Below are 15,115 nucleotides of genomic sequence, written 5' to 3'. Positions count from 1 at the left end.
CATTGTTTTGCTCACCAACTGGCAGACCTTCAGTTATCCTGAATTTAGAAGTTGTTTACTATACTTTCATAGTTAAAAAAGAAAAGAAAAAAAAAAAAGCCCTCCCTGAGAAACAAAAAGCTGGGTGTTTGCCATTTTTTTTTTTTTTTAGAAAAGTGGAATTTTAATGAAAGAAAAATCAAATCAATCCACCACTTTAATGTTGAGTTCATTTAAAACAGTTTTGAAGGCTTAATATGTCGTTTTAGATGACAGTGATTGAAGTTGCCATTATTGGACCACATTTTGATCTAGGATGTCAGGGCTGCAAGAGGCCCTGGAGATAGATCCTTGATAAGTCTTTGGGAATGGAGTAGATTTCATAAGAAGATCTGGTTTGAAGGCTTCATGCTCCAAGGCCTATCCCCACGCCTTCCTCACCTGTGGAACATTTCTTGTGCTGAACTTCCTGGATGTCCAGGGGACCTAAAAAATGTGGGAGCTCAATTTTCTTCTTGTTGGGGTTGGCTGGGGTAGAGTCTGGGTAGGGAGCTCAAGGTAAACCTGCATGGCAGGGAGTTCTCCTTTCTTCCTTCCTTCCCTCCTTTTCTTCTCTCTGAGCCTCTGCTATCTGCAGGTATTTTTCTATGTGTGGAACCTAGAATCCATTAAGTCATATGCACACCAAGTGTTTGGGGTGCAGAAGCTCCCTGGGATCATTGTAGCAGAGAGCAGGGCATGAAATTCATTTCCTGATGCCTCCTCTCAGACTTGTGGCCACTCCTAAAGATGACTGAATGAAGCTCAGAGATGATAAGTGAAAAGCCATTGTTACTCAGATATGACACATTTCCACGCTCAGGGTCTTTGTACTACATCAGATGAATGTTGTGATAGTCAGTGACATTTTAGGAGATTCAAGTTTTTGCTTAAGTAAAGGTAACTTTCCCTTAAAAACATTTCAAAAAATGCAATGCTTACCTCATTTTCATGTTAATTTAAAATTTACATATTTATACAGAACTTCATTATTTTCAGTGCACTTTAACTTGTTTTATTTTATTGTGATTACTGTCTTTTGAGTTGGGCAGGTATTTGTTTGTTTTATTTCATTTTTGCTTTCAGAGTCTCATTTTATAGAAGAGAAAATCAGATCCCAGAAAGGTTGAGTAGCCTACCCAACAGAACTGTAGACAAGATCAAAACCTGGATCTCTGATTTTCCACCTACTCTTTGTCAAACAAAATGGTTTTCTTGTTATGTGACCCAGTGAATTTTAGGCATCCTCATGTTTATGGGGCTTATCTATAGATAGGATTGTTAAAATGAGTTAAATTAAAATGAGTCCTGCTTTCTGGTGGTTTATACTGAGAGAGTACCTCTTATGTATTGGGCCCTTGGCTTCTTTCATAACTTTTATAATAGTGGCATATTTCAGAGTTTGGTTTGCAACCTTTAAATATGATATTTCCAGAAATGCAATTCAAAAAACTGTCAGAACTGTAAAATACATAAAATATATAAATTATGTGCATTATTAGGTTTAATAGTACAGTATATGTGAAAATGTGCCTGGTTTATATGTATATGAACATTGACAATAAAAATTAAAAAAATATATTCTAAAGGAACAAAAACAAAAGCGAATCTCTAAATCAAAAGCAGTTGCCACTTGTAAAGATTACATCCATATTTGCTTGTATGCCTTGTAGTTTCTTAACAAATTACTGTAAAATCAGGTTAGTTGGTACATGAGTAAAAATGTACACCATAAATGAGTATACTTCTTTGCCTTCATATTATATGGCAACATTTTCTTTGATAATCTACAAGCCATCATGATATTGCCTTTGAGATCAGGTATTATATAGCCCTAAATTATAGGAAACAGAACATGCCTGAAGGATGATTCTGGAATATATAATTGGGAATAGGCAATTCATAGAGTTTCCGAGTATTAAGCCCAGTGATGGATCACCTGGAATACCATTTTAGCTCCCATTGAAAAAAATACATGTAATTAATTAGGAGTGAAGTGTGTGACTTAAATGTGTTTTAGTTCTTTGGTGGAGACTTCCTACTCCAGAGCATACAGCAATGGGGCATGAACAGCTTCTGCTAGAACAGAGAGAAGAAAGTTTGAACCTGTACTTTTTCTTTGATTATTGAAGATACTGTAGGGGTACAAATGCTGGAGGGAAATCTCTTTATACAAATATATCTCTGAATAGAAAGGAGGCAGGGAGGGGGGAGAGGGAGGGGATGGGGAAGGGGAGAGGGAAGGAGGGAGGGAGGGAAGGAGGGAGGGAGGGAGGGAGGGAGGGAGGAGAGAGAGAGAGAGAGAGAGAGAGAGAGAGAGAGAGAGAGAGAGAGAGAAGCTTGAAGCTTGTTTGTGTTACCTGACAAAATTAGTCCTTTAATTTGAACCTCTTTAGATAATGATTAAACTTGGAGCAATAATAAGAAAATGCATACCAGATGAAATAGTTTTTAACCAGTGGCAGAATTTTAGGACTGATCTCAAGATTAATTTCTCGCAACACTTTTCTTTCTCATTTGTCCTATTCCTCCATGTAATAGTTTTAAATGGCACTCTTATGAAATAAATAGCTAAATACCAGCCATATTTTTTTCATATCCTGACCAATATTTTGGCTGCTTTTCAGAAGAATTGGAATTTTGAAAATTAAATAAAGGTTTCTAAAATACCAACTTCAGAAAGTTTTATTTAATTTGTGCAATAATTTTGTTCTCTCTCCCTCTCTTTCTCTCTTTTTCTCTCTTGCTCTCTCTCTTTTTTGCAATAGGGTCTTTATTAATTTAGTCTAGTTACTTAGTGCTTATATTAAATAATCTAATAAAAGTCAGAATTCTAACATAACGTTTCCCAAATGTGAAGCAGCATCTATTACATGAGACAAAATCTTCATGCTGCAAAATGTAAAAGCCATGTATACAATTACAAGGCACCAAATGGTACTGTATATATTTTTTAAGTAGAATGTTTCTGTAGTATAAGGGGGTGGTCAGCTCAAAAAAAGTTGGCAGATTACTGTATATCATTATAGTTTATTCAGAGATGACTCTAAAGTTGATTTTAGTTTTTAAATATTAACATCCATCCTGATGATTATTTCCCCTAAAACATGCAGATATGATTTAAAAATAAAAGGCAGAGTTCTTAGTTAAAAATTCTATTGTGTTTGTCAATAATACCTGAATTTTTGAAGTAGAGCAGCTATCTGCAGAGTTGGAAATAACTGTGTTCAGTGTATGTGTTGATTTTTAGATAAATTTATCTAACACTATAGCCTCAACATTTATTCTGAATTGTTGAATTATTTATCCTTGTCTGGTGTTTTCTTTTGTGTTATTGTAAATACAGGATTAAGTGCACTGTAGGCTCCCAGACAAGTGTTTTGTGAGGTTTCATTAATTTGTGTAAATTATAAAAGCACTTGAATAATGTAAATGCCCAAAGAATGCTATTTCATTTTCCATTTACTTTACTCCAATGCAAGTGTGTGTGTGTGTGTGTGTGTGTGTGTGTGTGTGTGTGTATAGAGAGTGTATATATAGAGAGTAGGAGAGTAGGGGGAGTCTTTAAAATCAAGATGGATGGTATCGAGCGAGGAGTTTGGTTTATTCCAATAAGTTGTATTGGGGTATTGCTAATCTGGGCATTATAGAAGAAAATATGTGTACTTCAAAAATCATTTTTACTTTGCCTTTTTTCTCTCTCCTCATTGAAAAATCATTCCCACCACAGGTTTAGCAATGATAACTACAATTTATGCCATTTCGCTGCTACAGTTTGATGATATACCACAGTCAGGCCACAGGTTAGAAACACAGGCTGAGTTATTATATACTGCTGGGTAGTGATTTCCTGTGAACTGATTTATGGATAAATAATTCTATGTTCTTATTATATAGGACAGACAGTTTTTAATTTCTTTAACAAAGCATGGCCTAACAACAGAAAATTATATGCTATAGAATAGGGACACAGCCACTCTGAGGAGGATAAACAGATGCAATCAATGTCATGAGTTCTCCTGTTTTTACAAGGGCCCTCATCAGCAGTTGGAGCATTGTGGAAATAATACAAAGAACCAGAAGCCCCAAGGCTTAGTTATTCTGAGACTGGGGTTTTTATTGACGCTTTTGCTGAGATCTTTTCCAGGGAGTTATGAGATATATAAACCCCAGCCTTTGGATATTAAAGCTAATGTCTCATTTTTCCCAGGCTGGGTTTTCACTTTGCTTTTAAAATTAATGTCAAAATGCACCTGGAATAAAAGAAAATTATCCAGCCAGCTGCATTATAAGGATACTGCTAATATCTTGTGTGGTTGCATGTATCTGTCTTACAGATGGATTTGTGGGCTTTAATCTGCAATATTCCCACTATATGTCTGTTTTATCAGTGTCTGTCTCCATGCCACTGAAAACTCTAAGAATTGTTCTCATGTACTTTACAGGTGATCTGTTGCAGGCCTTCATGTAGTCAATATTTCTGACATTTGTACAGGGTAAAAGCTATTGTCTTGCTTTATTTTAGGGGTAGTTTCAACTGGCTATGTGTTTAGCAGTAGTAAACCTTTCTGTTCAACTGTGACCTCCATAATTAGAGGGACAGTGTACATTGGGTTATCTTTGCATATTACTGATTCATGCTAGAGACAGAAAAAATTTCTCAAATGAATCAGTAACTACTGTTTAATACAAACCCTTCTCATATTCCATTGATTATCCTGTATTATCACAATTTATTTTATTTTCACAAGTGATTATTGACTTTCTAAATCCTTCAATCAAATATCAATCATTTATACTATGTAGTATCATAGTCCTTGTGTTTTTACATTTAAGAAGAAAATAATAATGAAGATATGCATTCTACATTTACTTAGAAGTGTCTTTGGTTTCTTTGAGGAAGATTAAAACTGATAAAAAAATACCCCAAACACATGAATGCAAGCAATTATTGATATTTCTATTTTTGAAAAATGTCAACTCTTGACTCTGGCAGAATACTGCACTGAGAGGGTAAAAAAAACTGGTTTCCATTATTGTATCTTTTTAATTCTGGACAAAAATTGCTTCCATTCCCAACTTAATTTTATGTCACTAATGGGAAATTTACCTACAATTTCATTTTGTTATTTGGTCTGAATACATTACACAAAGAGTGGATTGGCACTCTGTGTTTTAGAATGAACAGATTTGTCTGGATATAAACAGTTTTATTTATATTGTGCTCAATTCAATCATGTTAACATTTGTATGAATTTCAACTCCAAAATAAAGGCCCATAATTTGTGACTCAAAGACCTTGAAACTACATCTGTAATAGTCTTCAACACCAGGCATTTTCTAAATGTTTGCAGATGATAAATTCCTCAGAAATAATAAAGATGATTTGGGAAACAATGTTTATGTCTGAAATGGCACTCTGTGGGGGACTATTTTTCTTGAGAAGTCCCAAGCATAGCTGGTTGTTCAGTCTTTTGGGCTTATCACCTGTTGGCTCATTGGTCTCATTTGTTCCTTGGTTTAATGCTGAATGCCAAGACCCTGCCTGATGTGTGACTGTAGATGAGTTGTGGTCCTGCTCTCCAGGGTCACATCCTGTGCACACTGGTACACTGGAAGGCAGCAGTGGCAAAATGAGAAGAAAGGATCTTGGTCTAGCAGGCCCAAAACTTGCAGAATGAAGCTCAGGTCCTCGTCTGGCTGTCACCCACTGATGCTCTTAAAAAGCTACTCTTCTTGGAGCTTTAGATTACTTGCAAGCAGAATGTTGACTCCCTGTGATCTGCATGGGATGAACTTATGGTCCTAGAAAGCACTTGGTAAACTGTAAAGTAACCATAAAGGGACCTTGTGACAAAGTAAGTTCCTTATAAGATACATAAACCAAATAAGAAAATTTATGGTTCAGCTTCAGGTGGGTTGATCAGAATTGGAATTATTCCCAGGGCAGAATTTGAAGAATGTATAAAATTTCTGAGTACTGAGTACTGATCTGAGTACTGACCTCCAATATTCACTTCTGGAAAGCTTATACATAGTTTTGGAAGACCTCGAATGCCTGGCTCGGGAGCATTCTGTATGAGTTAGGGATGAGGAGCAAGTCAGAGGTGAGTTTGTGTTTAGTCTCCTCTGCATATCAGCTGTGAGATTTGGGGCAAGTTAATTAGTCTGTCCATGTGTCAGTTCTCATATCGGCAGTGTTATCCCCATAATAATGCCTACCCTTTAGGGCTAACATAAGGCTTTAAGTGAAATTAAGAGTTTAGGACAGGATTGCCCCATATAAGTGCTTGGTAAAAATCAAGGGGAAGCAGAACCCAGTGTGAACATAACACCATCAAAGCTGATCTTTAGGAGATTAAATTGTACTGGAACGCAGCCAGTGAAAAGAGGGAAGCTTTCTGAGGGCAGGAAAAAAGAACTGAAGCAATGCAGGTGGTTATGTCTACATACAACCCCAATAGGACTTTAAGGTGGGATGCAAATCTCACCAAATCTACAGTGTAGTGAAGGAGGACAAAAAAGAAAGAATTGTTATATGTCCATTGGGGATAATGTCTAACTCACAGCATTAGAGAAATCTCAGATAGCAGAGTGACAATGAGTATACAGATTTATTTTCAGTGCTTTCACCCTGTAAGTAATTTTTGTAACCCTAATCTGAGGGTTACAAAATAAGAAAAATAAGAAGAATCTAAAGATTAAATTAGGTAGTATTTCACACACACACACACACACACACACACACACACACACACACACACAGTCTAGCCAGCCAGGTAGTAGATTCTCATAAAAAATTCTGAATCAATTATTATTTTTTGAAACGAATTAGCTGTATCTGCCTTTAAAAAGGCATTGAAAAGTTCTGAATAATGACTAAACAATTATTGAGGTATATTATGTCCAGGTTCTGCACTAAGGGCTTTATGTTTAATATGCACAATATTCCTATAAGATCAGTATGTTTATCATTCCATTTTAAAGCTGAGAGGATTGAGGTAGGGAGAAATATAAGTAGCTTTCTTGAGTCATGTAATTAGGAGATGGGGAGCCAGGATGTGATCAGAGACAATTTGATTTGGAAACCTGCATTCTTATTCATAGTCACTTGTGGCATACTGCTTCCCAGTTTGATTTCCTTAGTTAACATTTGACTACTATTCTAAGTAATATTTTTGTCTATTTTTTATCAGGGAAGTAGCACTGTTCTAAGGAATGTATTTTAAAGAGGATGAATATATTAGAGACCCTGCTTGTAGAAAAGTCTTATTGACAAGAGCTCCTGCAGCCCCCTGCCTGGCTAAAGGAGAGCAGACTCCTGAGCAGAGCCCTCCTATAGAAAACTGTACACCTGCAGACCCTGGTAGATAGTCAAGCATAGAACATGACTTCTAGGACTGTGCAGGTTAATTAATCACAGTAATGCAATGAAGAAAAAGCACACACTACCTCCCTTGCCTGAGAAAATAGCATGCATCAACAGCTCTCTTCCAAGATGTAGAAACCAACCTGGAGCAGCTGCTCTATGTGGAGGTATTAAGTGTTGTGAAAACACCTGTGTGTGTCTAATTCCAGCCCAAACAAGTCTCCTTCTGGCTCATCAAGGTGGAGAGAGAATTTACCTAAATGGAGATGACTATCTCCAGTAGACCAATTTGTCTGTTATTTCCTATACAGATTTCTCCCCCTCCATTTGAAAAAAAAATTGTGGTATAATTTACATACAATAAATGTGCACATATTAAGTGCTTGGTTTGATGAATTTTGACAATTTTTATACCCATGCAACCACCAGCCCAAACAAGAAAATCCCTGTATGTCCCTTTCTAGTAAATTCCCTCTCCTGTTCCTCTGACTTCTGTCCCCATAGATTAGTCTTGCCTGTTGTTGGATTTGATATAAATAAAATCATACAGATATATTCTCTTGTGTGTGGCTGCATTGTGGAATGTTCTCCATAAATAAAGAGGCGAAGACTGACACACGCATCAGGGACGAATGTTCTGTAGAGTTGTGCATGGAAGTTTGCAAGGTTCATTTTCTTCATATTACTTCCATATTCTTAGTAATCAAAATGACCCACAGAGTCTGCTTTTTCTCCATGCCTGTCATAGTGTATGATTGCTGACTTCATTTTCCCTCTCTATTCTTTTATGATTAAAAAAAAAAATATCCGACCTTTAGAACACGGTCAGTTTAGATTCCTCTCAGGGGGTGATCACAATCATGGTTCTGGAAAGGAAGTTAACATTGTGGAAGGATCTTTTGAAAACAGAAGTTTGTCAGATACGTTACCCGCTATCTTTTTAGTATTTGCAAATGCCAGAAGGAAAAGCCAGGAAGCACACCAGCCCTGGTGGGTGGTGTCCGGCAGGCCCTGGCTGTTCATTTCATGGCGACCACACGCTGCGTGCTGTGCACTTCTCATTGTCATGAGGGAGAATGTTAGGAAAACTATCCCCACAAGAAAACAGCTTTTCTTGGCAAGTGAAATATGACTTCAGGAGCCAGAACTGGAGACATACGGTACTATGAATGAGAGCTGTGTTACTTTATTGGATCTGAGTCCAGGCACTATTTATACTGCAGCATATTCAGCACCAGATTGTTAAATCTTAATACTGAAACAGTGCATCATTTTAATATTTTTGTTCTGTTTATTCCCTGTTTTCAAGCATTATGTCAAGCATTGCGCATTCATTTATTTCATCTTGGACAGGACGTGCCCTGACCAGAAAGTTCATTTCCGATTGTGGGGATTTTGCCCCATAGCTATAAAGCATCATTTTGTGAATCTTTTAAAAATACACTTGGATATACAGGTGTTCTCTCTCTTTCTTTGGTGATTATATATATATATATATTTATTTATTTATTTTAAAGAACCATGTAGTTAGACTCACCTGTATTTTCAAAAACAATAAAAAATGCAGTTTTTCTTTTATCTCTTAAACATAACTTTTTTATGTGTGACGATTTTTGACATCCTGGGGACCATCAGATTATTTTTTTCCATAGTCTAGAAATAAAATTTTTGTTACCCTCTGCCATTTGTGAAATGAGTTTCTCTATTTTTCTTCATCAGTGTTCTGTGTGCCCTACGCACCAGATAAGCTGGGCCCATCTGATGAATAAGTTAGCATTTTCACCATATGTTGCTGAAGCCATCCCATGAATCTGCCTGGAACAAGGGTGTTCCTAAAATTGCTGCTCGCTGTAGACCAAGGGTGACCAGGATTCTTACTCTTTTCTCCTGTGGTGTGTTTGCCCTGTGCAGCAGGAAACCCACAGGGAAAGGGTACTATTGTCATTCTAAAAAGAGCCAAGGTATTAAAAAAAAGCAAAGGAGCTGAAGGCACCTCGGCTATTTCTGATCTGGGGTCAAAGTGTGTGCCATTGCATTTGGCGCAGGAAGGCAGCCCCTCTCTCTGGTGGAATTCGGGATGTGGACCTGGAGGATCACTCTGCTTCATCTATTGCACATTCGCTTTGGGAATAACACCACAGTCAGAATGTGACTGCGTGCTGAGCCCACACACAGGAATTTTCTTGTTCAATTCAAAACCGAATCTTGTATTTACTTAAAGCTTGCTTTTTTTTTTTTTTTTTTTGTCTATGAAATCAGCAGTCCTGTATATTTAGCATCAGTCTTAAGTTAGACTGTGAATCAAGACTTTGGGGGAAGGAAGTATCCGTATGGTTTTCTAAGTAATTTAAGAAACAGGAAAACATAAAAGAACTGATTGTCCATGATTAAATCTCATCCTTTTCATTCCCATCTTCCTGTATAGTTAACTAACTCAATTGTCAGCCAGAAAGAAATAGCTTACTGCACTGGGTTGTAAAATATCTGAGTGGGCCTTGAGTGTTGACTGTTGAATGACCTTCTTAACATTGAGCAAACAATGGGGAAGGTTTAATAAATAGCAGATATGTGTTTATTATGTTTTTCTTCCCTGTGCAGGAATAATCAAGCTGGGGAGGTGGAACCCTCTCCCCCTCAGTTATGTGACAGATGCACCCGACGCGACGGTGGCCGACATGCTGCAAGATGTCTATCATGTTGTGACTCTGAAAATCCAATTACAAAGGTGGGTGTTTCTGAACATCTGCCTTTCCTTCCTTTTGGAGTTGGTCTGTCGATCATAGATGTACTGCAGAGAGCAGCATGTCCTGTCTTCATTAATATCTAGACATTGGATGAAATGAAAAGGAGGAGAGAGAGAGAAAGAGGAGGGAAGGAGGGGGCGCTGTACCAGGCATCTTTATAGTCCACATTCCAACTGTTTTATGTTTTGTTTTCAGAAGCAGTGAAGTGGTAACCCAGGGGCAGCTTGATAAATCATTACAAAGCTGCAGGGAACCCGACGGGGAACTTTCCACAGCCCCTTATTCAGTGGGTCCTCTAGGCATGGTTCAAAGCTTAGCATGTGGCATTTGAAGAATAAACCCCTGTGCTGTCTTTTTGTGTTATGAAGGGTGAGTTTGGGTCCTGTGGCAGGTTTACCAAGCGTGCACTGGCCCTGGAAGTCTTTTTTTCTCTCCTTCTGATGACCACCCCAATAAAATGCACTCTGTGGCCTTCAGAGACACTTGGAATGTTCCCTCAATTTCTCCCTCCCTTCCTTCTTCCAGATAGGCTATTCAAAGCAAGGTATGCCTCTAAAGGTTCTTTGCAGTTTTAGTTGTAAAGTGCCTGGTAGTTGTGACTTCAGGAATGCTGTGTTTCAGTTTTCTCCTTTTGGAGCATTTATTCTTTAATAGGGACCCAACATCCCTCTCCTTATCTGGGAATGCTTGAGTGTCTTATCTTAGAAGTTATCTTTTGACAGAAGAGTAACATCTCTGTTTCTGTGAGAGTGGAGGCTGGGCCTTCAGACTTCAAATCTGCTGTAACATTTGCCAACATTTGACCTTAGGAATGCCTAGTAGTTGAATATGTGTTGGGAAAGTTTATCATCACACTGCCTTGCCATTTTCATTAGCACTTTGGGGAAAAAAAAATCGCTATTTTTTAAAAAATAGGTGTTTCTTCATTTTCAAAGTGACTGCTTTTGTTAGGAAGTGGGATCACTAACTTAGAGACCCTCTCACAGTCTGTTGAGGTTCAAGTTCCTGGAGAGGCAGTTTTGCTTCCTTTCCCTCCCTTCGGGCCCAGCTTAGACACCATTGCTCGGCAGCTCTCCTAGTGCTGGTACAAGGTGGTGGAGCCACCACTGCACTCCTGTCTTCTGCTGTCACAGCCCTCCCTTGAGGTTCTTGGGTTGTTCATTGTCCCTCTGTTTTGCAGTTGTTCGAAGTTGGAAGACTTGCCTGCGGAGCAGTGGAACCATGCCACAGTCCGCAATGCCTTAAAGGAACTGCTCAAAGAGATGAACCAGAGCACATTAGCCAAAGAATGCCCTCTCTCCCAGGTCAGTATCTGCAGGGGGATCTGGGAAATGGAAAGCCGTCGGTGGACTGTCTAGCAGGAGGCTACTTCTGCTTAGGCAGCTGTCGTCTCTGTCCTTTATTTATGCAGTCACACTGCATTTGTGGTGGAAAAAAACAGAGATTATGGTGCTTTTGGTTATAGAGTAGAAGTTATCACTTACTGAGAACTTTGATGCAGTAGGAACATGTAAAAACATTCTTACCTACATAACCATCAGCTTTTCATGTATATTTAGTGTCAGTCTTAAGTTAGAATGGGGCATTGCTTCTTAGAAGTTACAGACCTGTTGGGGGTGATGAAGTAGGGATTATTGGAAGTAGGGTTCAATGTCTCTGTTTTACAGATCAGGAAACTGGGGCTTGGATTAAAACTTAAATGCCCACTTAAGGGCCAGGCACTGTGGTACTTGACTGTAGGAGGCTGAGGCAGGAGGATAGCAAGCTTGAGGCCAGCCTCAGCAACTTAGCAAGGCCCTAAACAAATTATTGAGAACCTGTCTCAAAATAAAAAAAATAAAAAGGGCTGGGGAAGTAAGGCAGTTGTAAAGTGTCCCTGTGTTCAGTGCCCAATATGGAAAAAAAGAAATCCTGCCTAAAGTACTCAAGCTGGTTAAGTGGCCACTTGAAATCTGGCTCCAGACTTTCCCTTCCAAAGCCTGTGCTCCAGAACATTGCTTTGCTTGGTCAATGGAATGAGTCAGTCGTTCCTTAACCCATCTCTGCAAGACAAATCAAGCCTCTTTCCTTTTGGTGGAGAGAGATGATCTTTACATCCATTACACTTGTAGAGGTTTTTGAGCAAGTTCAACATGTAAAACTGCACCATGAGAAAAAGTAATAGTCCACTTTTAGTGAACCAGCTAAATAAGCTAAAACCATGAAAATAAAAGATTGAAAGGATCAAAGGAATGAACCAAAGCCAACTCATATTAGGTATTTCCTCATTCATCTTGGCAGTTCCATAAAGGAACAATTCAGTGGATAGTTCATATTTTCTTGAACATCCCAGTGGTCTATAATTCAAAAGAGCAGCCTTGAAGGCAGAATAAAAGAGTGGAGAAGCCCTTAAAAGGGCAGCAATTGTAGTCTGAAGCATGTATATTTAAAGGGGGGAAGTCATGATTTAGCCATTCTGTCTGGCCAGATGCTGGAAAGTGTAGGTTGTCTTGTGTCTCTGTGTATTTATTTTTGATTTCACCTTTCAAAATGTGTTTAAGTGGTGACAGCCTCTTCCATGTCCCCTGATGTCTCTGAGTCATCACTTCCAGTGCCTTTTTCAACCTTATAGGCTGTTCCAAGCAGCCTTATTTACCACACCTTACACCCCTTATTAGGTGGTCATCTCTCTGCCGCAGTTTGAAAGCATCATGAACACTGTTTCCTGTGACTTATTTATTCTTACATGAGGAAGAGTTAAAAACTGAGGACTGTTTTTGACTGCGAAACCTCAGGCCCTCAGGATTTTGATCCATTTAAATAAGCAGAGCTACCAGTACCTACCTTGTCCACCTTGGAGATTCTCCAGATGCCAAATGGCATGACTACAGAGAAAACAGTCTTGTAACTGAAAATCGCAATGAAGAACAAATAACTTGCAAATGCACGCCCCTTGCAATATGCTCCTATACCACACATTATCTCTGACTTTAGATAATTGATTTTTGTGGTTAACCATATATAACATGAAGTTTATGATTTTAACCATTTTTTAAGTCTGTGAGTAGCATTAATTACCTTTATAGTGTCATGCAACTATCATTCCTCTTTCCAAAAATTTTATCACCTCAAACAGGTCTGTAACCTCTAAGCAGTGATGTCCCATTCTCCTGTCCCTCTAGCCTCTGGTGGTTTCTACTTTCAGTTCTATGAATTTGCTTACTTTAGATACCTCACTTAATTGGGATCATAAGATATTTGTCCATTCATGCAGGCTTATTTCCCTTAGCATATCCATAGGTCTTTGAAACAGCTCTGTCCTGTGCCTTCAGCTGAGGTTTTGTTGTCAAATATTTGAGGAAAGAAAGGACTGACTAAAGTTATTGAACTGTGAAGATGTTACTGGATTTCCAGTGTGACGGTGCTACAGCATTTATACAGTCTGCCTATACAAATAGACTGTGGGGGGAATTATTTCTGACATCCTCAGCAAGCCTTGTCCAATTGGGGATCATTAAAGCACCTAACTTATGTGTAAAATATGCCAAAATAACTGGGCAGTGAAATCAAGCAGCCAGTTGGGTTATTAGAAAAAACCAAATTGAGCATGTGTTCGCCTGTAGACAAGTGGCGATGGACTGTGTGGACCAGTCATGTGTTAACCGATTGCCAACTTTCCGTTTCATTTAGTCTTAAGTGCATGTACATAGGGATGTATCCTATCTTGTGTTAAGCAGTTGCCAACTGTCCCTTTCAGTTATTTTCAAGAGAGGTTGTTTTAGTTTGTGGCCCAATCTCACATACTCATGTTGAAGGAGATTCACAGATGACAGCTTGACAGTCTAGCTGAGACATTGCAGTGACCATAAGAAATGATGGCATGATGAAGGGCCACCAGCTCTCAGGAGTAGTCTTTTCATGCTCCAAAGTCTGGAGGTAGTGTGTCTTTCAATTAGAATGGCAAAAGTTTTCATTTCTCATTTTACCCCTTTACTAAATTGAAGGGTAGATTATAATCTCATGTTTAATATGTTGTTGAGCATATCACAAAGCAGCTTGAAAATGAGCAAAGGATGCACATATTACTCATTGCCTGTCTCATGCAAAAGGAGGCAGGAGATGTCCCCCACCCTGGGGCGTTCTCACTCACAGAACCTGTAATCATTCACTCTGGTTTTGAAATGTTCTCTTTTACAGCAGATGTATTATGTATCTGCAGTTTAGCGACTCTTAGTGTCACATTGCTATTCAAACAAATGAATCTCAGCTCACCAATAGGAATGTGGTGAAGGTTATTCAATTATTTCTTATATCCAGTGATTCAGTTAATTGAATAATTATGCAGTTTTTTCATTTTTGTATGTTTCTTTTTGCAGGAAAAGGGGATGCTCAGATCTCTGTCTTTCCAAGTGTATTGTGCAAATCATCTTAACCTGTGTTTAACAAAGTTGTGCTTTTTCCTAATAAGTTCTAAATTGCCTTTAGGTTCCTTAGTGTTCTCTGGTTCTAAACTTGTTAATTAACACATAGAATGGACCTGAAGTCATCGCTTTGGTTTTACTTATTTATTTGTCACCTTATTTCTTGTTTGGTCTGAAGAAGTGGTTGCAGCATGAGCTTGTGCCAGCTGACGGACGTGGTGGTGACTATTTCCTTCCTTCCATTAATTCGTTTCTCTTCTTAAGAGACCATGAAATGCTGCAGTCCAGTAGTGGGGCCTCTTTGTGTTGCTTCCCACTTGCTGTTTGACTTTGGACAAAAAAAAAAAAAAAAAAAAAAAATTCATTCTGAGCTTCTGAGCCCTCAGTTTGAAAATAGAACCATACTTACAATCACATGAGGTATCTATTCTCTGGGCTAGTTAAAAAACAAGTGAGTTTAAAATTTTATCTCAGCAACCTAAAAGAAAATTTATTTTTAGATAAGGCAATTGAGCTAAAATAAGTATAGTCGTGTGACACTTAACAACAGAGATTCATTCTGAGAAATGTGTTCTTACATGATT

The 15,115-nt window shown here is 38.4% G+C and overlaps 1 protein-coding gene across 1 annotated transcript in view; it reads left to right on the top strand.

Annotated features, from left to right (window-relative positions):
* Positions 1 to 15,115, top strand: part of Satb2 (SATB homeobox 2) — a 170,777-nt gene that overhangs the window by 61,392 nt on the left and 94,270 nt on the right. Inside the window, exons 4-5 of the mRNA XM_026399328.2 lie at positions 9,986 to 10,112; positions 11,312 to 11,435. Coding sequence (XP_026255113.1) covers positions 9,986 to 10,112; positions 11,312 to 11,435 — 251 coding nt within the window. The remainder of the gene's footprint in view (positions 1 to 9,985; positions 10,113 to 11,311; positions 11,436 to 15,115) is intronic.

Source organism: Urocitellus parryii, chromosome 1, assembly GCF_045843805.1.
Source record: "Urocitellus parryii isolate mUroPar1 chromosome 1, mUroPar1.hap1, whole genome shotgun sequence".
In the NCBI taxonomy this organism is placed as follows: Eukaryota; Metazoa; Chordata; class Mammalia; order Rodentia; family Sciuridae; genus Urocitellus; species Urocitellus parryii.
The sequence above is the reverse complement of the archived record's forward strand: the minus strand, read 5'-3'. Positions and strand labels throughout refer to the sequence as shown.